General features: G+C 39.0%; 1 protein-coding gene across 6 annotated transcripts in view; it reads right to left on the bottom strand.

Moving 5' to 3' along the window:
* ralgapa2 (Ral GTPase activating protein catalytic subunit alpha 2) overlaps positions 1-22,357 on the bottom strand; it is a 119,221-nt gene that overhangs the window by 89,890 nt on the left and 6,974 nt on the right. For all 6 annotated transcript variants that reach the window (XM_088087082.1, XM_088087083.1, XM_088087081.1 and 3 more), the window contains exons 2-3: positions 9,968-10,078; positions 9,542-9,591 (exon numbers count right to left, since the gene is read on the bottom strand). In XM_088087082.1, coding sequence (XP_087943208.1) covers positions 9,542-9,591; positions 9,968-10,078 — 161 coding nt within the window. The remainder of the gene's footprint in view (positions 1-9,541; positions 9,592-9,967; positions 10,079-22,357) is intronic.

The raw sequence follows: 22,357 nt of genomic DNA, 5'->3' as shown, positions 1-22,357 counted from the left end.
AAAAAGACAAAAAGCAAAATGACAAGAGCGTGAAAGAAAACTTCAGAGACGATTTGTGACATGTGGAAACAAATGGAAATGTCAAGAAAGGTTTTATAATCTCAAGGATTTTTTTCATTGTTGTAACAATGAAGAAACAATTATTTAATCAATGAAACTGAAGTTGGTAACTTTAAGCGAATACAAATCTTTGGTGTTTCATAAATGAGAAATTTGTAATTTTCAAATCATAAGCAATTTTGACATAATAAAATGTCAGTAGTGTGCTTGTCTCTCTTTTTTTTGACTACCAAGTGATCATGTTTTGTTGTAAACTCTTCATGTAAGCACAATAGAATTGCTTTGAAAAATGGTACATGATTACGTTTTCCTTTTTGCCCGATGCTACGCTGCATTATGCTGAGAGCTGTGGTGGTCCAGGAGTTATCTCAAGTTTTGAGTGTCTCAGTTTGTCAACAACGTCCTTCTTTCCTTGTCATCCTCCATCTTTAACTTTCCCTTCTCATCCTCTGAGACTAAATCCCTGTCATTATCAGTGACAGCGGAGATGTTGAAAGACATACATCACTTAAAGGGGTGGCGCGAGATGACAATCTATGCTGCTCAATTTCTCTGTGATCCACAGACGTGATGGTATGCGTGTACAGGCGTGTGGCTGCACCTTGCTATTGATCCCGCGTGGGATTACCACATCTCTGTGCAGGCTTCGTACTGGCCTCCTTCACTCTGTCTCCTTGGGGCAGCAGACACATTATGCTATGCGGTAACACAGCAGGGTAGCCTGCCTAAGCCTCTCTCAGTGTGTGTGTGTGTGTGTGTGTGTGTGTGTGTGTGTGTGTGTGTGTGTGTGTGTGTGTGTGTGTGTGTGTGTGTGTGTGTGTGTGTGTGTGTGTGTGTGCAAGCAGACACAATAACACTGTCTTTCTCTCTCCTTACAGAGCACCAGGATGGGAGAGTGGGAATGAGATGGAGAAGCTAGCTCAGAAAGACTCCCCGCGGAGCTCGAATGGTGGCTGCAACAATGAGGAATTTACTGGCTGATATGAGGCGAATGGAGAGTCTGACAGACTGAAGGTTGGTGGAGTTACTCTAATCTGCAGCCATACTCCAGCATAAAGATGGGGGCATTACTGTGGTACAACTACAGCCTTAACACATTTACATGATCCGCACTTAGGTTTCCAGTCGCAGGGCCCGAACATGACACAGAATACACTTCTCCAAGAGGTGGTCTACAAGGGCTTTTTGACGGCAGGAGCAGACACGCAGCACTCTCTGAGGAAATGTGGTCATTTACATATTGTTTAGGTTTTTGATATGACTGAGAGATGATTTTCCCACCTAAGGACATTGAAATCTCAGAAAGACACAAAGAACTAACCTGCTAACATACAGCAAACCTACTAACACAACATGTACAGAGCATCCATCACATAACAAAATTTAGGCAAAGTTAGGGTAAATAATGTAGGGAATAAAGTGAAATGCAGTTGATATGTGTAACACAGGGTTCCCACACATTTTCATGGACAATATTTCAAAACTTTTCCATGACTTTTCAAACACTCATAATTATAAAAAAAAAATAAATGTTTTGCCCTTGCCTGCTATTTTTCAGACTTATCAGATCAAAATTCCACTAAAACAAAATGTCATCACACCAGCACACATGGAGGGAGAGGCAGAGCTCAGGAAGAAAACAAAGAAAGGTACATGATGGTAAACAAAACATCACACAGTGACACATATTAGAATTACATTACATCTACAGCCACAGAAAAAATGTTGCCACTATGTCACACAATGTAGGTTATATTGGAGGTGGGGGAAAATTTGTTAAAGCATAGTAATGCCATATTTTGCATGCTAAATGCTAAATATCGATTTAAATTATAAATATTACAAATACAAATTAAACTTTTAGTAGCCTTCTAGAATAAAATCGACTGCTTTTCAGTCCATAAGATACAAGTTGCTGCAATAAAAGTAACTGAAGTGAGGAACTTTATATTTAAAACTTTATCTCAGTAGATTTAACCAAAAAAAAAAAAAAGTTCTTCTTTGAGGACAAAATTTGTGGTAAAAAAATAAATAATAAATAAATTGCAATAAATTGCAAATCACTTGTAGGCCTCACGTACAACACTAAAAGAAAAGACATCATTTACACACCTGCTTTACAGGGTAAGTCCAAACACTCTAGACGAGAAATTTCTAAAGTTTGGCCCGGGAGCCAATTTTAAATGGCCTGCAGCTAGACTTTTAAAAAATACTATACTGTGGTTAATAAAGCAAAGCAAGAGCACTTTTTTAATTCCTTCAATTCCTCCCAATGGCAGGACTACCAGTCTGTAGACTTGCACCAAGTAGGAACTGCACAGGAACAAATGTGGAAAACAAACAAAAGGATGGTTACCTAACAGCGGAAATTTCCTGCAAGGTAGCAGACATGGCCACACCAAAGAAGCGTAAAGCTGACAGTGAGGACAGCTGCTTTTAGGAGCCATGGAGAGCACAATACATTTTCAAAGACAAATGAAACAGTTATGTTTGTCTCGCTTATGCCCTTTTTTGTTTCTAATAAACCATTTGATGCAAGAAGCAGCCATTCGAAAGAGTTTGGACACCTCTGCTGTAGACCAAACCACACTGCTTATTTACATGCTAAACAAATGTCTTCGCCTCCCTCTCATTTGTTGGTAAAGAGTAAATTTGAGATGACATATTTCATATGACCCCTAAATTAAAACAAAGTTTAAAGCCTAGAGCACTTTTTTAAACTTTATTTAAGTATTGTTTACAAAAAAACACTCATTACTTTGAACCACACTACAAAGATGGTTTCATTCTCATCTGTAGCCAGTGGGTGGCAGCAGCAGAGCACAATCAAATCCTCAAGCATCCAACTGCCTGTTAGCTCTGACATCAGGGTTTCCTCTTTGCTCTGACAGCCAAACTGCAGCAGGCTTTGTCTGGTACAGTTTAAAATGGTTATCATGATTAGGCACAAATAATTTTGGACAAAAAGAAAATGACACGTCAACAAAGTCACGCAATTATAAAACTATACATCCACAAAATGTTCATAAATTAAGAGCTCTTGCAGGGATCCACAAATAGCTATCTGTAAAATGCGGAACATAACTTTAAATCAGTTCAGGTTTGAAGGTTAAATAGACGTCAAGATTAATTTAATCAGCCAGTGAAGTTAGGAGCTACACTTAGTGAATTTGCATTTATGCATTAACCAATAACCCCCTGCTGGAGAACTGTCAGTCACTGCTAGGGCTGCATAAAGAGGAAAGAGGGAGGACAAGAAATCACTTAGCTAAATGGCTCTGCATTCATTTCTCAGCAATATATTATGCCAGCATTTAGAGGAGAGTTTCAATGATTCAATCCAAGACGTGCATCAAAGAGGAATATCATGCCATTACAGCAGAAAGACATTTACTGACCTCTTACATACACAGTGCTTTAAGAAGTATTGCTAGAAAGGTGTTTTTTTGTAAAACTGGGCTGTACATGCAGGAAAAAGAAGCACATACTTTTGAAACTGATGCTAGATAACCAGCAAAAACAAAGGAAAAGGGCTGAGTGGCATTCGCTTTAGCTAAAAAAAAAAAAAAAGAAAACCAATAACTACCAGAATGCACTGAGCAGCACTGGACCCATAAACAATTCCACTGCTGGGTGATATTATGTGAGCTTTGCCATTTTGAGAACTATATGAAAACAATACGGCTGCTTGCAATACGTGCCATTCAGCAGATTTGAGCTGAGAGATGAGCAGAGAGATCTGGGCACTGGTAAGATAGGGGTAAGTTCATTTACACATACCGCCCACATTGTTATGGTACAAAGCTGCTTGGAAAATACGCAAAGTATCCCCTTAAATGATGCATTTCATTGTGGCATTTAAATAAGTCAAAATCAATCTTCTATCTGCCATGAGCCTATGGCAGGTGGAAAATAACATGGCTCATTCCTCCTTAAATCGTCCTCACCTATAAATGTTATGTTTCTGACTTAACTGAGTAATTGCAATTGTTTGAAATGTATAAGGGTTTTTTTTTTCGGAAATGGCAAGATTTTGCTTTTAGGCTCTCTTCTCTGTATTCCCATGCTGACTGTGTGTGCTGGTTCTGTTTTTTGTGCCGTCATTTTGGCTAGGATACTCCTAAAATTGCAATCTTGAGTGACCATCTTGGTTAAATAAAGGTAAATCAACCAAAAGCCTCAGATTTTCTGCAAGACAACAGCTTTCGCTTTACCCCTAAACTGAATTTAATCCACTTATCTAAAGAAAGAGGTTAACTAGCTGTGATACGCATGAAATACCCATATAAGACAACTCAGTAAGTCAAGTCTCAAATCTAGACGAGGGGCTTTCACAGAGGATGACCAGGGGGAATTCAGAATGCTGAGTCAGGTCCGGATGACGGACAACAGGTCATGTCAAGGTCATATCCTGGAGAGAAAGTGGACATGAACAGACTTCCCCTCTCAGTTTTGTTGGTACCACAGTTTTCCCTTAACCTGTCCCACAACCTCGGCGGCACCAGGATCGAACTGCTTGCAGACAGTAAGAGGTCATTTAGAATCATGCAGGAGCGTAAACAAACTGGAGTCCCTCAAGGCCTGGGAAGCTCGATCTGGTCTTGTGACAGCAAAAACTGTTTTCTAATACAGTAAGGGCTCTCATTTGGTGCCATTCCTGGAATTGCACACAAGCACTCCTGCTGCACAATTAGTGTCTATCAAAAACAGCTTTTCAGTACCTCTCCTGCTATATAGTTGCAGTACATTTGCTCATACTTTATCCGCGCAGCAGCAAGAGGCGACATAAGGGAAGATTAAGGAGAATGTAATACGGTATTATAGAAATGGATGCCAGCGAGACTGAGATGATCCAACTGACATGGACGTTGTTTCACATGCCTGCCTGGTATTGATGCTCCTTAACTCCACACGTAAACATCAAGCTCAAGCATCAAGCTGCAGGGGGAGCATGAGCAAACAGCAATTCTGGCACAGGAAGTCTAAACTCAGATTTAACAATTTCAGGACATAAAGATTTTGCTTAAAGCTTGGCATTTTCCCAACAGGATTTCTCATTTAACTCTATACCTTCACAAACCTCCCAAGCCCTATTGCTCTTTGTGACCTCTCCTCTCACTTCTTCCCATCCTGCACTGATGTTCAATTTCCTTGACTACCCTTATCATAGTCTAAGGGATTTGCAGCACCTTTGCAAAGTTTTTTAAATTTTTGTCCCTGGCTTTGTAGCTGAATGTGTTTGAATGATCCTTTGTTATCGTTAGAGGTACCTACTGTCATGGACCTGACAAATTCCATGTACTAGTGTATCTTAACATATGATCACTCGTCACACCTTGATTATACACAAAGGTCTCTACTGAACTTGTTGTGCGACTTTTTAAAACAATTAAAAGCACCAGTAATGATTTAGGTGTGTCATAGAAAAGCAGGATGAATACTTAGGCAATGCAGGATTTTCACATTGGTTCAATGAAAGAGAATTTCTTATTTTAAACTAGAATTGCCTCCTTGCCTTTGTATGCTTTTGACAACCAGCCAAGCTGCACTTACAGTTTATATCCATGTCTTTGAAAATGTTGGTGTTTCACACACATCTTCAACAAGGCGTCACCAATTCAGTATTGGACAAAATGTCTCCCCTTATGATGTGAAGTATTGGCAAAAATGTTTTCGCAGAACATTATGATGTCACAGTAAAGCTGACCTTTGACCTTTTGGATAGAAAATGTCATCGCTTCATCATTTTATCCTATTAAACATTCATGTGAAATATTGTCATAATCAATTTATAAATTCTTGAGTTATGACCAAAAATGTTCTACCAGGTCACAATGAACTTGAGTCTGAGTTGACTCAGAGATGTCTGTGCCTAATTTGAAGAAATTCCCTCAAGGTGTTCCTGAGATATAGCTTTTACAAGAATGAGACGAATAACCATGACCTTGTCCTTCGACCACCAAAACTGAAATCAGTTCATCGTTTAGTCTGAGTGAACATTTGTCCTGAATTTTAAAAAAATCAAATTTGAAGAAATTCCCTCAAGGTTTTTCTTGAGATATCAAGTTCACAAGAATGGGACAGACGGACAGGTGGACAAATGGTTGATCTGCTGCGGAGGTTTAAAAAGAACATGGACCTATTTCTGTCATAATACTGAATACTGAATGAAATTCACAAAAGGCACTGAACTTATGTGTTGGTCAACTCTGTTAAAAAGCCAAAGCATACAGTACAGCAGTATTAAACGTAAAAGAGTAGGAGGGACTTTCTTATCTGACATCTTTAACAATATTGTTGCATTCTCACAGAGATCACAAGCTGCCATGGTGGATGCCTTCGTGGCAGCAGACACAAAGGGATCTTGGAAGGTAATGGCGAAGGCTGCTGGTGGCGTGTGTGTGTGGGGGTGGGGTGTTCCAGCAGAGTTTAAGGGGGAGGGACAAAAGATTCCCCCCTCTAGATATCTATTACTCAAACATGCTCAGTGTGGGGGTGTCTTACTCCCCCACAGCAACCCACAAAAAAGGGGTCACATACCTCATTATGACAGCAAAGTAATCCCCACATAACCAGCTCAAGGCAAACACATTCACTAGGGACATGTACAGTATAGGTCAGCTAGATTGGAATATAAGGAGGGACTCAGGTGGTGGCATCAACTACTTTAAGGTTAGGTGCAATCTTGCCCAAATGTATATTTTTATCTTAAAACATGACTTTTATGCACTTCAAATATTGAAAAAAAAGTAACATTTCTAGAATAGAAAACACAAAAATAATGAAAACATTATCAAAAAAGTATCTACTTGATTCAACTTGAAAAAAGTTTTTTTTAATTGGTTGTGGTAAATGTATTTAATTCTTTGGTTCCAATATCCTAATCTGAAAGAAGTTAATATGAAAGGCATTTGGTAAATTATATGAATTTTAAAAAAGATGTTATCAGTTTTATGAGCTTTTACAAGGCAATCTCAGAAAAAAAAGATTCATAAATTCTACTTCCCATGTCTGAGCATTTTTATACCAAATAAGGCCTTATTTTAATGACTTCAATGCCTTTTAAGACTTTTTAGGAATCTGCAGGAAGCCTGTAAATATGGTGCAAAGCACAAAGCTGCAAAATGGCTTTTGTCTCAACCATTATCCATTCATAGCTGACTCTACACACTGCTCTGAGGCTTTTGGACAAAGGCTGCTAGGGGCTTATGCTTTGCCCATGTGACTTAAACAATTGGTACACATTCACAAAAACAAATATCCTAAGAAACTGGATTTATGACAAAAATTGACTGCTTGTTGAAGAAAAAATCATAAGGATGCACGACCCTCTTGCCTCAAAATATTGTATTTGTTAATCTTCAATTGCGTGTCATGTCCCCGTGTTACATGATATGACCTCTGGGACAACATGATACACATTAGTAGTGCATGTTTGTGAGCACAAATGTATCCATTGATATTATATTCATGACAACATATGATCCAACATGCCTAATCTAATGTGGCGTAAAGGGAGAAAGTCCGCAGAGTGTAGCAGAGCTGCGGATCAAAGCGACCCTGTATCTGTCCTGTACACACCACTCAACGCAAGCTTATCTTCTCAGAGCACGGGTAAAAGCACACGGCGTCATAGGCAGGGGCTAAAAGGGGACAAATGAGGGTTAAGCTGCTTTCAATATTAGTTTTCTTTTTATAAAGATGACTCAATAAATATGTAGGAGGCATAAAGCCGGGCTTTATTTACAGGTTAGATCACTGGATGTGTGCAGACAGGCAGGCAGTCTTGGTGGGCAGTGGAGAAAACTGCGGGGACATCTAGTGAGTCAGAGCGCTTTTCCATACACATGTGATGGCTTGGCTTGACGCGGTTTAACTTGTGGTATCAGCCCAGCACGGCAGTGATTTTCATCTTCATATAAACAGGGCTGCACACTTGCAGGTGTTCCTTTAACTGATGAAGTGTTTGTCTTGAGTTGATGACGAGGGATGGGCATGAGTGCTCAAGTACTTGTTTGGACATCAAATTGCACATGTTTTCCACTGTTGGGCCATTTGCATTCCCATTTTTTTATTTTTGCAACTACTCTATAATAATTTAATGCAAGTACTCAAATCTGTAAGTTAATGAAATGCCCATCCTTGGTTTAAAAGCAGTGCTCTCCTTAGCCCTGTTTACTATTGCACTGTGCAACCATTGTTTATAGTCAAGTACTCATCATTGTGGATTTTCAGGATGTTGTTCCAGTTTTGCTTGGCTTCTACCGCTTATTGCTTGGAAAAACAATGCAGAGGCTTTTTACACATGTTGCAGAATCGTCCCTGAATGACGCCTATGAAGCCTATCTGACGTCAACGCAACCCGCTTGGAGATAATCAGGAAAGCTTTCACCTGACTCCAGAGATAGTCCATCTTGGGCACAACTCAGCAGAACTTGGATCATTGCATTAAACCTTGTGATGGAAACGCAAAAAAAACGTGGCTTGGTTTGACTCAGTGCTGTCAAAAAGCCCTGTTTGTCTTCTTTCAGCAAAGAGAGAGCACCTGTCTTCAATGAAAATCTGCATTTTGATCAATTATTAAATTACCTTTTTAACAACAAGAAAATGTAGAAACAAATGAGTTTAGCGTAAGCAGATGCACTAAAATGCTCAAAGTACATAACGCTCCACCCAGAAAGAACCAACAAAGATCTAACGTGATAACGTCTAAATAGAGATCAAGCTGTACAAGATATGCTTGACATGCAAACTAGGAATTCAGGGCTAAAGACAGATAACAGCAATCTTTGGCTTGATGCTACAATAACAAACAAATTGGTCAGTGGGCCTAAATCCAAAGGTTCAGATCCTCTTCTGTGCTTTCTACGATGGGATGATTTTCTCTGTGTTCGGCATAATGAAATCGCACAGATCTCCCAGGTGAACAGAAAAAACTAGGACAAGACATACTGTATAAAGAGGGACAAACAGACTGCCCCCTCTTTTTTTTTTTATCCACTGCCATCCTCACAGCCCTGCCCTGAGCAAATGTAACTTGAGAGCGGGCTGTTTGTATTGGAAACTTGAGCTGCCTTCTCAGTCAGGTGGGAAAACAAGGTAGGGGACTTTAACCTGCATTTGCAACACAAGAGCATTCAAAGACACAGAGGGAGGGGCCTCAGAGTCAACAATGTGTTGCACACATAGACACAAAACATGCCTCCTCTGATTTGCATACACACCTCTGTTTTAAAAACAAGTCATGAACTGAGAGCTCCCTCACAACCTGTCAAAAAAAATGGTTGAGCAAAGGCTTTGCACAGATGATTTCTAGGCTATTTAAGGCAAAGTCAGGAAGCTGTCAGAGCTGCATGCAGCATGGCACCATGGAAACTACAGTCCCGCCCCAGAGTTCAGCAGTAAACAGGTTGAGGCTGCAGCAGCTATCGCTGGAAATCAGAGATGGAGACAGTAACACAGAAAAAGACAGATGACTTACTTCAAAAATAAAGAGGATAGAGTCCAGCTCCTCCCTTTGAGATTTGTTCCCTGCAACACAAAGAAAGTAGTTAGGTTTTTAAACACATAACCGGGAGCCAGACTGCATTAGCCTCATCAATAATGTAACTATAATACAGGCCATTTTGCAAACAATTATTCACAGGAACTTGTGTTACCATGAGAACATACTCCCGATGGGAATTAACCCCCTACCCCCAATAGTTTTGGAGTGAGGCTTAACACACAAAGTTATACAGGACATTGGAAACTGCTACTCTGTGAGCTCTACGCTCTGTAAATGTGAATGTAAATAAGCCCTTGCTGTAATGCATACCATAGAGAGCAGGGAGAGGGTTAATTATTGAACCACAATCTAGGGTGGTGGTCTACTAGTGAGTGTGCAAAATAAGGGCGTTGTACTCACCTTTTTGTTTTAAGTTGCTTTCCAGTGTAATGAAATTTTCATAGAAGATAAAATAAATCTGAGAACAGTTGCTTTCGAAGAACGGCTTTAGTTCACTCTTGTCAATGATATCTGTGAAAGAAAAGGAAATCACAGTCAATGACTACATGAATATTTTGAATTTAACGGTACACGAAAGTAAAGGTATGTTCATAACAGAAAAAAAAGGAATGCATAATAATCTTTTTGTTTATTTTAAACAGAGTAGTGCAAGTGTTGCCTGATATCAGACAAAATTGCCAACTCATTACGCTCCGTTTCCATCTTCAGTCAACTTAAATTCAGTTCAGTGGGCAGATTCAATGATCTGGACCCAGGCAAGTGCACGCTTCAAACACAGACACGATCCTATAACCTGATGTAGATACATGTTGAACTGAGAAAGGTTTTTGTCTAACATTTGTATTTTCTTGGCTGTTAAGGCAGCGATGCAGTTTATGACACAAAATAATAATCCAAAAATGTAAATAAACAATGAATGAGGCTAACGGATCGAAACATCCGTTTTGCTGATGAATTTAATTCTCAGAATATCTATATTCTCCACTAAAAGCCATCCAAAAATCGATCTCATATTGAATTGATTTAAAGGCTAATATGTGATTCTGTCAGGTTGTTTTTTTTTTTCAACTCTACTAGAAACTGACATGTAAGATTTGTGTGTGTGTGTGTGTGTGTGTGTGTGTGTGTGTGTCAAAGTTTTGTTAGTGTACAGAAAGCTGAACAAAACTGCCACTACAAATCTCTCACTAACCTAAGATACCTAAATGCTTCTGAAGTCGTGTGAGTGTGTATCTTTAATTTTAAGATGCCATGCAGCCGTCTCTTTGATTTAAAAGTGACACTGTTTAACATCAAAGTTGCACAGATGACTTTCCACTTGTTTCCCCATTTTGCAGACTACATCTGTTTTTCATCAAGGCAAATTGCTTCACTTCCTTATCCTGTGTAACTTCTCTACCCCTCACCTGTTATCATTAGTGAAACGATGATGACAGGCTCTTTGGAGGTGTTGAGAAATGAATTTGCCTCTAAAATGATCATTTCACAATCCCTGAGTAAGCGCAGAGATTTCTTAAACATCCCTTTTCAGTTTATGATGTGATACAGAATAAATAAGTCCTCTTTTGATGGATACAGTTTGAGGTAGAAGGAGGACATTAATTTAAAGTTCCATGTACAAAGACAATAACTGGACAAAACTAAACTGATTTTCATCTCGTACTGGGATTAAATCTCTCTGCTACAAACCTATACACTGCTCTACAGTATGCTGATTACCACTGACATGAGGAGTGTGTTATACTGGAATTTTCTACACGCTTCGTAAAAGCCAAAGCCGTTCACTAAGTAAACATATGCTGGTGATCAGGCCGACAGAACGATTCACATATTTCTCAAAAGGTTTTCAGTCACCATTCAGGATTTTAGTTTCTCAGTTTGGGGGATTATTTCATACAATCTTTTGTAGATGGAAAGGGATGGTCTGGATAAAGGCCACGCTGAGGTAAGTTAAAGGCCATACAAGTTCTAGCTGCAACAGCTAATAAGGGAAATAGGTGGTACATGTGTACACTCAGACTGGCACTGACAAAATCCCAAATTCTACATGTAATGAACCCTTATCATATGCCAAACTTATACTGTGGTAATGAGATAGGTCTGGTCTGAATAATCAAATATAGGCCAGGAGGAGTCCTGGCACAATAACAGCAATTAAGGTTCACCTTCTGTTGCAATTCTCCCTCTACCACATGGCAGACTGGAAGACTCCCAGAAGCAGTCCAGCTCATGGGGAGTTCTGGAATTATGTAGTGTGTGACAAAGCCTCAGACGACTTATCTTTGCCCTGAGATTAAAGCAAAGATAATGAAGATGCATGATGGGAAGATCAAGTCAAAGGCATGGCTGCCATTTAGTTTTCAGCCTCGATGAAGGACAAACCAGGGAGACATCCGTATGAGGCTGACGATGCCAAGTGGCTGTTTGATAGTTAAGAGGTCTTATACACAACTGGAAACTGCACCCAGATGTGCATAAAAGCAATTGATGCAATCCTAAATATCTAACAGAGAGACAGAGGCCTATTCTACATTGAAAAAGGTAGAAAACAAATCACTAAATTTTTGCATTTGTTCTACTTTGAGTCTTTTACACAAAATAACACTTCCAAAGATCCAATGCCATCCCTAAAAGAACTCAACACTTCAGTACATGCTCCTTGCTCATGGCATTAAGCTAATCAGATCTGCTTAACTCATATTTAGATACAAACACCAACATAAGAGTGCACACCTTCACTCACACACACACACACACACACACACACACACACACACACACACACACACACACACACACACACACACACACAAACACAAACACACAAACAAACATTGGGAACCATTAGGAAAACTTAAAAGGAACAGTGTGTAGGAAACTGTGGCAGCTAGCGGTGAGAATTGCAGTTTGCAACCAGCTGAAGCTTCTCCCAGTTAGAGTTCCTTAAGTGTTCATTGTTTAGGAAGTTTTTACTGGGAGCTGAATTATTTGGTAACACAGAGTTTTAGGGCCACATTGAGGATAAACATTTCTTTTGAGACTCCAAGAATAAAGTCGTAATATTATGAGAAAAAACATGTAACATTACGAGAATAAAGTCATAGTTTTATGGGAAAAAAGGCTGTAATTTATAAGAATAAAGTTGTAATTCTATGAGAAAGGGGATATTACATTAGGGAATATTACATTAGGGAAATAAACTTATTGCCAGAAAACTATAAAACAGGCAAAAGCGCAGCGTCCTTGCCAACCACTGTCCCCAGTGCTGCGCCGTGCCACACACAGTAAACTGGCCAACAGATTTTAGTTTTGAAATGAGAACACCAAAATCGGGAAATGAGCTGTTTCCCTATACTATTTAAAAAAAGAAGAATGTCTGTGCTCTCACCTGTTTTGTAGTTTGCTGGCAATATGTTTATTTCCGTAATATAATATCCCCTATCCTGTAAAATTACAACTTTATTTTCGTAAAATCACACCTTTTTTTTTTTTTTGTAAATTATGATTTTCCTTTCTCGTAAAACTACAACTTTTTTTTTTCCTTTAACATGGCTCTAATCCTCTGTTGTAATTTGGAGCAGTCTCCTCCTCTCCAAAACAAATGGACACAGTAATTTCAACTTGTAAAAGCATTGAATAAAGAAGTTTCGTGTCACAAGTTAGTGTTTCTACACAGCTGTCTGTTAGTCTTAGTGAAAAGTACAAAGCAAATCTCCTCTCTGGCTCGAGCTGCAACAGCCAACACCAGAAGCTGTGGATGTAGGCAAAGTTTAGTGGTGACGCAACACCACTGCTGTGACTAATATTTTGTCTGACTTGTGCCTGCCTGACGCATATGTAATGCACACGCCATTTATATGGCATTTTGTTACAGAAACACTGAATAAAACGGATTTTTACCCACTGTTTTTAGCATTGGTTTCTTTGAGTTCATCTCTGAACTGGCAGCATCAACTAACCTCGCTGGCTTGTGTTCAGTCTAGGTAGCTGGAATGATTAACTGCTCAGCTGTACCAAAACAACGCTACTGCAGGAAAATCCCATGGGCCATACTAGGAGATGTGCCATGTGAGGAATGGACTAGAGCTTATACCTACACAAACACCTCTAAAAGACAAAAAAAAAACCCAAAAAACAAAATTGCTAAATATGGCTAAGAAAATTGTCCATATGTCACTTTTACAAATAGATTTTGTTTTTTTCTGTTTGTTTTTTTCAGAAAATCCACTATCTATTTATCTTTTCTACAAATTAATTCACAAATGTTTCAAACCTGTTGATATTAAGTCATGCATTTGATTTAATCATAAGGCAATTGTAGTTACTAAGGACCAGAAATGTGAGGGTGGGGGTCCGAAGGCACTCCAGTCTTGGCCCATAGCCTGTTTCAGTTTTTTAATAGGGTTTATTCTGTTGGGAGGGTTTCCTGAATGCTGGTAAGCCTGCAAACTCAGGAAAAAAACACAGGCGAGAAGAGGATAAGAAAATCCTCTGTAAAACTAAATTTGGAGGGTGCAAGGGTCAGTGTAAGTGTGTGGATGTTTAGACAGCATGTGAATGTTTATTGTGCATGTCAGTAAGTGGACTGCTGACTTCAGCAAAATCCTTCAGAGACCAAACAAAGAAAAGCTTTGGACTGTGTCCTACAGTTAGACCAGCTCTCAGTTTAGTTCCAATCAAAATAATGTAACGCCTTACATCAACAAAGATGAGAACGTCTTATTAAACAATCATACAATAACACTTCTTAGGATCAAACAGGTCAGATCAGTGCAAATGGTGTACATGTGTGCATGAGAGAGACAGAACAGAGAGACAGTCTGTAAATGAATCATGCAGCTTTAATTTGAATATTGTTGCATGCATGAGGAGTTGATGTGGGGAGGTCTGTGGGTCAATTTCATATGTCATGCTGCATGTCACAGGGCCATCATTTTGTGCTCACCAGCCTTCAGACTCACTGCTCCCCATCTGCTCAAATACACCTAACCAGTTAGCGTGACGAGGGAGAGAGACACCTTAAGGGGGGGGCAATTTGAAAAAAACAAAACAAAACAAAACAAAAAACCCACACATCACAAGCCTCCTGACAGCAAGCAAGAATCTCAGGTGGACACGTCCCATCTTGACAAGACACTCATCAGCCTCCCCGTCATAATATTCAGAAAAGACAGTCAATGTCATCAGTGTCATACATTCAAGGTGTATGTGTACAGCTTTCTGTACAGGCTGCATACAGAATGTCAAAGGGTCAAAGGTGAGCATTCATCCTCATGCATGAGCAAAGCCATCTGTTCACTCAGTGTTTATACAGACCAAACAAGACAACATTAAACATCTTTGAGTTATCAACCAAAATGCATTAAATTTTAAAGATTAAAGATTTCAGAATCCTTCATGTCTTGTTTTGAAATCAGAATCCTTGATGTCTTGTCTATTGACTAAAAAAATTCAATAATTGAATTTTTCATGTGGGTTCAATCAAAGAATGCAACAATTAAACGAGCACCGTCATGCTGAATAAGTTGGTTCCTTTGGTTATTACCTTTAATTCACATGAGAAAGGTGTACTAGGTTATGCAAAATCAATGACAACTATAACAAAGTTAATGAATTAAAGCCAGAATTCTGTATGAACTGTCTGATTTTAATGGCATACTGAGCTATTAACAATTTACAAACAGGGCTGGGCAATATATCAGTATCATACTGATAACGTGATAGGAGGCTATATATCGTCTTAGATTTTGGATATCATAGTGCTGTAAGTTTTCTCTTTTCTTGGTTTTAAGGACTGCAATGCAGTAAAGTGATACAATTTTTCTAAACTTTCTTCAGACTGACTCTACCTGTTCTATATTTTACCTTTATTAACATCCACATTACTGCTGATTATTTATCAGAAATCTAATTGTGTAAATATTTTGTAATTTAAAAAAAACAATAATCAATCCTACAATACTATTTCAGGATCAGTTTCAAGGTATTTGGTCAAAAATAGTGTGGTATTTGATTTTCTTCATATCACACAACCCTACTCTCTGGTTCAAAGGTAGTGTCAATGATTTTGGAGGATTGTTGATATCTGAGCTGTGGAGTTCAACATGTTAGCATGTGCCACATTTACTGTTCTTCTTGCTCTCGCTGCCTTTCTCTGCATGAGCATGAACGCTACTTTATGCTGTTGGGCTGTAATTGTGTGATGTGTCTCAACACACAACTTTGTTTGCATCCCATTCACAGAGCCAAGGGTAAGTATGAACACTGGATTCTTTTGGTGCACGCAGATTGGACAGCTTGCAGGCCGTGTGGGGATATTCGCTGAATCTGACTAAAAGTGTATTGGATTACAATCCCTGATTGCACCTTTAAAGTTCCAGTGCATAGGATTTAGTGGCATCTATTTAGTGGCAATGAGGTTGCAGAACTAAAACTTCTACTGTGCAGCAAGTGTGTATACCCTGAAAGAGGACCCACTCCCTATGCAGAAATCAACAGCTCATTTTAAGGTAATGAAAATAAATTATTCTTATTTTCAGGTAGTTATAAACTAATGAAAACGTAGTTCTGAATATGATATACCAATTTTTGCCAATAGATGCCCCCAAATACTATACACTGGACCTTTAAGTCTTACTTTTTGAAAATGAAATGTTGGACTGAAAGAATGAAATTGTTGTCAGCATTGTGAACTGTAAAAACCAGCGAGGCCCTCTGCTCAATGGGCTTCACTGACTTCTCAGGTAACAGTATACAGACAGAAAGAGACTGAACCTGTTCCCCAGGTCCTGGGAATGCAGGGGATGACACTGTATCTTCTGAATTGGACAAGATAACTGTGTCCTTCAACTGACACCCCTGAGTCTGCAAGGCTCTTGTGTCAAAGACAGGAAAAGAGTGCTGGCTGAACAGCAGCTGTGGAGAGCTGTGATCACACAGGGCTGTTATAGTGGGAGGAAACCATGTGTCTTAACACTGGTGACTGCAGCTGAATGAGCCGATAGCTTGGCTCTCTTGTTTTCAGAACCCCTGTTTGAGGAAGCAAAGTTAATGCCAACACTCAGTGATGTGATTCACACATAATAGCACTTCTTGTAGAAGGGAGAGTGCTGAAGAACTAATAAAGGGGAAGAGAGAGTGGATAGAGGGGTGCTAAGAAAACCCAGCCAAGTTCAGTAACCAAACAAAACAAGGGTCAATTTTTGTCCCAAATGCTATCCTAGTAATTCTACGTCTTATTGACCGAAGCTAAATACTCAGCTACGGCCCATCACATGCCTAAATTACAGTAAACTGACTTCACTACAAGGGGATCATTAACTTAGCCTTATTGTTAACCAAGCAAAAACTGTACAAACAGCAGTCTAGATACTGCTGACAGTGATAACTTAATGATGCAAAGACCTGCAATTTTCTCTAGTGGAATTAATAAACGCATGCCAAACAGAGCAGCCATAGCAGGTTCGGGTTGGATGACACTGTTCTCCATTGTGATGTGTTTCCTGTTAACTGTCAGCAAAGAGCAGATGTTCCAACCGCGTATGAGAGGACCAGCTGGAAAATAATAATGTACACTCAGAGCTGAGGGGCCAAAATGTATTATAACACAGCATCTTCTCAAAATGTTCTATGGAAGCAGATGCTATCAACGTTGCAGAAAAATATCCCATCCAAATGTCAGTGCAAAGAGCACGCCAGTATTTTCCAACCTCTGGCTGGATAAACAGAATTATGATATTTTTAATGTCATCACAGCACCAAGGGTCATCCTGTGTCTCACTTTGACGTCTGGGGCAAAGGGTGAAAGGGGGGATTACACTGCTGAGTCCCACAGTAATATGTAACTCTATCGCATGCCTTTGGTGCAAAACAACTTCACATAAGGTAGCCATTGTAGCAAAATAGCATAATATTTAAGGGGACCTTTTATACTTTTCATTATATTCCATCATATATGGATGCTACAATGTTGGATATTCATATTAAAAGTGGCCAATGTTTCAAATAATTAGATAAACTTATACAAAAATAAGCTCTCTAAGCAAAAGCCTCAAGTTTCAGACTACTCTGAAGATTTTGTTTCCAACAGTTTTTTCTACTTTGGCTACAAGCTGACATCAGCTCGTGACTCATTTCTTTATATGGTCATCTGCTCCAGGCATGCAACTGCAAATGTTTACATTATTAGCCTACACTGCTACATGAAGCTACATGCTAACATGCACTAACAACAAAGATTACATTTTTTTAATCTTGGTTGCTGATATAGTTAATTTTTCCTTGATTTTGGATTGTAATCCTGCTACAGGAGTCCTACTGATTAAGGTAATTGAATTTTAAGACTTTTTAATGGCACTCAGAATGGAATTTAATTATGTATTTAAATTATTATTAATTATTAATTTATTTATAAAAAAAACCAATATTGAATAAGAAAGACCCACATCAACTATATATATTCAATTAAGGTACACCCCCCCCCCAACAAAAAAAGCAGACTGAGCTCTTTTGGGAGGGGGCTTTAAAAGACAGGCACTAAAATTAAGCTTCTTAGACAGAGAGAGTGAGAGAAAGTGTTCCAGCACAGACAATATGAGGAAAATTGTGTTTTTTGACAATTAAAGCATATTAACATGTATTTGGGATTTCAACTAGAGCAAATATGAACCTGAAAATGAGCATAATAGGTCCTCTTTAAGCTTCAACTGAATAATTAGTCTCTCATTCAGTTGCTTGCTATTCTAATGAATTGATGTTAAACTTGGTTTGCCCAGTGAGCACTAAGAGAGTGCACACAGCAGTGTACACACAGGGCTTGTTAGCCAAACGGGTGAAGGTCATCCAGTCAGCTGAAGCCTATGGTATATTTACACACTCAAAACCAAACTGGCTACTCTGCCTGCAGCTCCCTGTTCAAACTTAATCAGCAAACAACACATGCAATAATAAGTCAAACCATATTTAACCCTAGGGGCAACTTACAATGTATACCATTTATACCACCTGAAGCAGAATCATTAATATGCCACGTCATACTCAAAAAGCAGTCTAACCAAGCCTTTGATCAGACATGCGCTCATTTGCATTAGCTCTGGGCTAGCCGACACTGCAGGTGCACTACATTCTTGCCAGAAAGGAGATGAGGAGAGAGAAAAGACTGATATGTTTATTTGGCAGTGTGCTTAGATCTAACACAGAGGACTCTTTAAGAGCCCCAGCAGAGGGATGCCTGGAGGATGCCAACGCATAGTAGAAGAGATGCGGGGGTGGTAGCTAATGTGGGAGCTGATGGATGCACCATGGATGGCGCTTCCCTCATTAAATGGTTGTCTGCAAACAAAGAAGAACCAACTTAAAGAGAATGCATGAGACTAATCATTTGAAAGATCAGAGAGGTGTATTATTTTGGGATATTTTCACTCATCTGGGGACATGTACAGTATGAGGAGGACCCCAAAAGGCATACTGACAGATGCACTTCCAAAATTATAATTTTCATTACTTACAGTTTTTGTATTTTAATCTCACCCTTTTTTTGAGATAGACAGCATTCATTTTTTAAAGTAATGAAAGTAATTATAAAAATATTAGATTTTTATAGAAATACTATTGTAGTTTCAATACTTTAATGTGCATAGATTCTTTTCTTACTTAAGACAATACCACATAACAAGACGTGTTAATATCAGAATCTTTGTTAATAAAACTGTGCAAGCAGGACTCTCAGAAGAATTTTCCCTTAAGAATGGTAGAGAGACCCAATGATATGGAGAATAACAAAAACAGATCAGCTGCAGACAGCTCTTTGTGAACAATGGCTTGACGAGGTGGTTGATATTTGACCACAGTAAAAAGGAGTTTAGTCATAAATCTGTTAAATCCAGCTGACAAGGGCAAGGCTGTCACATGACCCAATTTACATTTACAATAGCAGGCTGTATGAGCCTTATTTGAGGCCTTCATAACACACAGCTGCTTCTAATACTGATGAATGTGCACCAAGCTGTGCCAGTCTGGAGACATCAATCATAATTCAGCACTCACTGGGTCAAATTGATGTTCCTTATCGGGGGGTCGATTGGAGCCAATTCACTTAGTTTTCTCTATCAGTGTTGACAAGAGACTCATCTTCCGTGAGTTGGTTGCGCTTGTAAAGCTTTCAGTTTGCAGCGTTGCACAATTGTGGACGCTGTGGACTAACAGTCACGTAAGCCTGCAGCGGGCTTGCTGATTTTGAGCTGTCAAAGCCAGTCAGGAGAAAATATTAATAACCGGTTTGGCCATGCAATGCATCATCCTCTTTGAGCAATGACTCCACAGAGAATGATTAACATACAGCCATGCCAAAGCAATGGAGCAAATAATATTGTATAATATACAATTCATATAAGGTATGCCAGTCTGCAATAAATAAACCTTATTTAAAATGTCAATGGGCCTGTAATGGCTCTGCAAAAGTAATGTGAAGCTAAGGATAAAAATGCTACAGCAGAGCATCGTCATATTGTTTATGATTCAGCACGAACTACAGCTGCATTCAAACAAATCCAAGAAATGTAATCAATATGAAAGGGGCCTTTTCCAGCAATCACATCACTTATGGTGCATATAATTTCATTATGATGCCACTGTGCCAAACACTGCATGAATGCCTCTCTACTTGCAGTCTGTCTCGCTGTGTAACAGATTGGGGACTATGGGTCTGCACAGAGCACAGTGTGAAAGAGTCATGGAAGAACTGGCAAAGCCTGACCTTATCTCAGTCTGAGCTCACACATTACAGAGTGGCTTATCTCGGCAGCTTAGCATTGAAGAGCTGCTAAACTGCTAACTTTCACTCTTCTTCTTCAGGTAGCACTAAAATCCTGATCTTTATCAACTCAGGGGTTACTTTTGTTTCCCTGTGAGTCCTTCCGGACATTGCCTTTTCATAACTGGAGGGCAGGAAAAAAAATAAAAGATGGACGCAAAACAATTTGGTTTCAATGTGCACAGTACAGTAATATTGTCCTTGTTCCCTAATTTGTCTTCCCTTCCAACAAAAGGTATTTATGCAAAGTCAGCGATGCTGTAGGTGTATAGGAATTTGTAATTCTTACCTGAAAAGTTATACTACAGGTGAATCTTATCCTGATACAATAAACAATCAGGTCCCTACAGCTAATTTCACTGCTCCTGACAACTGCAGAGCGTTTACGTTTTATTAAGGCTCAGTTTACACATATTTAAGAGGTGGTTGAGTGGCAGGCTATCTGCCAGGCGTCGCTACAGTCTGTCAGATTCACCCTGACTCCCTGACACCCTGACAAACTCTAGGCTTCAAAAAGGTAGTCCACCAACCAACAGGTGATGCCACGGTAGCTGTGTCCATTATTTAAACATCCTGGCAAAAATGTAAATAGGTCAAATGAAAAGGGAGGTCTGACACATTTTTTGACTGGGACAAAATCCAAAACAACAGCCGCAGTTAAACAAAATTAAATAATAAAATAGCAATAATTCCTGTTTCTAAGGAAAGCAAAATAACTCATGTTTTACCCACATTATTGACTCCATTCTCAGTGGAGAAAACATTTAAAACATGGAAGCAACATGGTTTAATCCACTTAAAATTAAAACCACATGTTATAGCAACACTTCCTTTTATTGGTTGTGATGGTCATTCAACTTCAGCTGATACCTCACTTAATTTTCATAATGAATGTAATTACTAGGGGGCTCACATTAAGGAAAGATGAGGGTGGTACCTGAAACAAAAGTGTATATATATAATTATTTTTTAAATATATATATATATATTTTTTTTTTTCAACCAACCAGTATCTCACTGGGGCTGCCAACCTAAAAATTTGCTCTTTAACAACTCAGTAACAATCTGCTGATACTGTAAGCCAAAGGTAAGTGTTTATTTTCTTTTGGCTTTAAACCTGAAAAATCCACAGCAGATTAGAGAGCTTGGACATCCACAAAGTCAACATAAAATATAAATCCACTTAGAGATCCAACCTTGATAACAGGTAATGTCACAGTAAACTGCAGGTCTTGAGCTAGGTTTGGCTATTGTAAAAGCAGGACAGGTAAACAGCGCAACTAGACAAACTGGTTTTTCGTGTGCCGTGTAAAATCGCACAGGTATCATCCACCGCAGAACACAGAGCACTGGTGTGTTTTTATCTCTAGCTCTCCGGCAGTCCAGCAGATAAAAAGAAAAAGGCCTTTCATTCAGCAGCATGTGATTTATGTCCTATCTGAACAAGTGTGGTTTAAGGAAGCTCTGAAATACATAACAGTAATACCACTGGCTAAAAAAAGAAACAGGTTAGAGATATAAAAACAAGCTAGAGGTTGACAAAAGTCAACATGTATCCAAATAAAAATAAATCTATAAACAGTTAGCTTTGAACCCCCTCTAAAAATAGCTGTTACTACAATGAAAAAAAAAATACTAGGTAAAAAATGTTACCGTATTTAGTGGCAAAATTACTTAAAAAATGGTTGATTATTACTGTTTACATACACGTACAATGAGCTAAAGCATGAGACAACATGCTCCAGATCATAACAGTCTGCTCCGACTGATAACATGACTCAGCCAGCCCTCCGGTGCTTTAAAAAACAAGTACCAAAGCAACCCATAGCCCGCACCCAATATGACGTCACTACAAAATTTGTTAACTAACAAAACCAGTTATTGATTTCACAAAAAGCCATTACTGTGGTGTGAACACATGGCAGAATCCTCAAAAAAACATTAAGAATCCAGAGACACAGAGGTGTGGTGAGCCAGCG

Source organism: Plectropomus leopardus, chromosome 14 (genome assembly GCF_026936395.1).
Source record: "Plectropomus leopardus strain MGB_pleo_1.0 chromosome 14, ASM2693639v1, whole genome shotgun sequence".
In the NCBI taxonomy this organism is placed as follows: domain Eukaryota; kingdom Metazoa; phylum Chordata; class Actinopteri; order Perciformes; family Serranidae; genus Plectropomus; species Plectropomus leopardus.
Note: the sequence above shows the minus strand (reverse complement) of the source record. Positions and strands in the feature narration are given on the sequence as shown.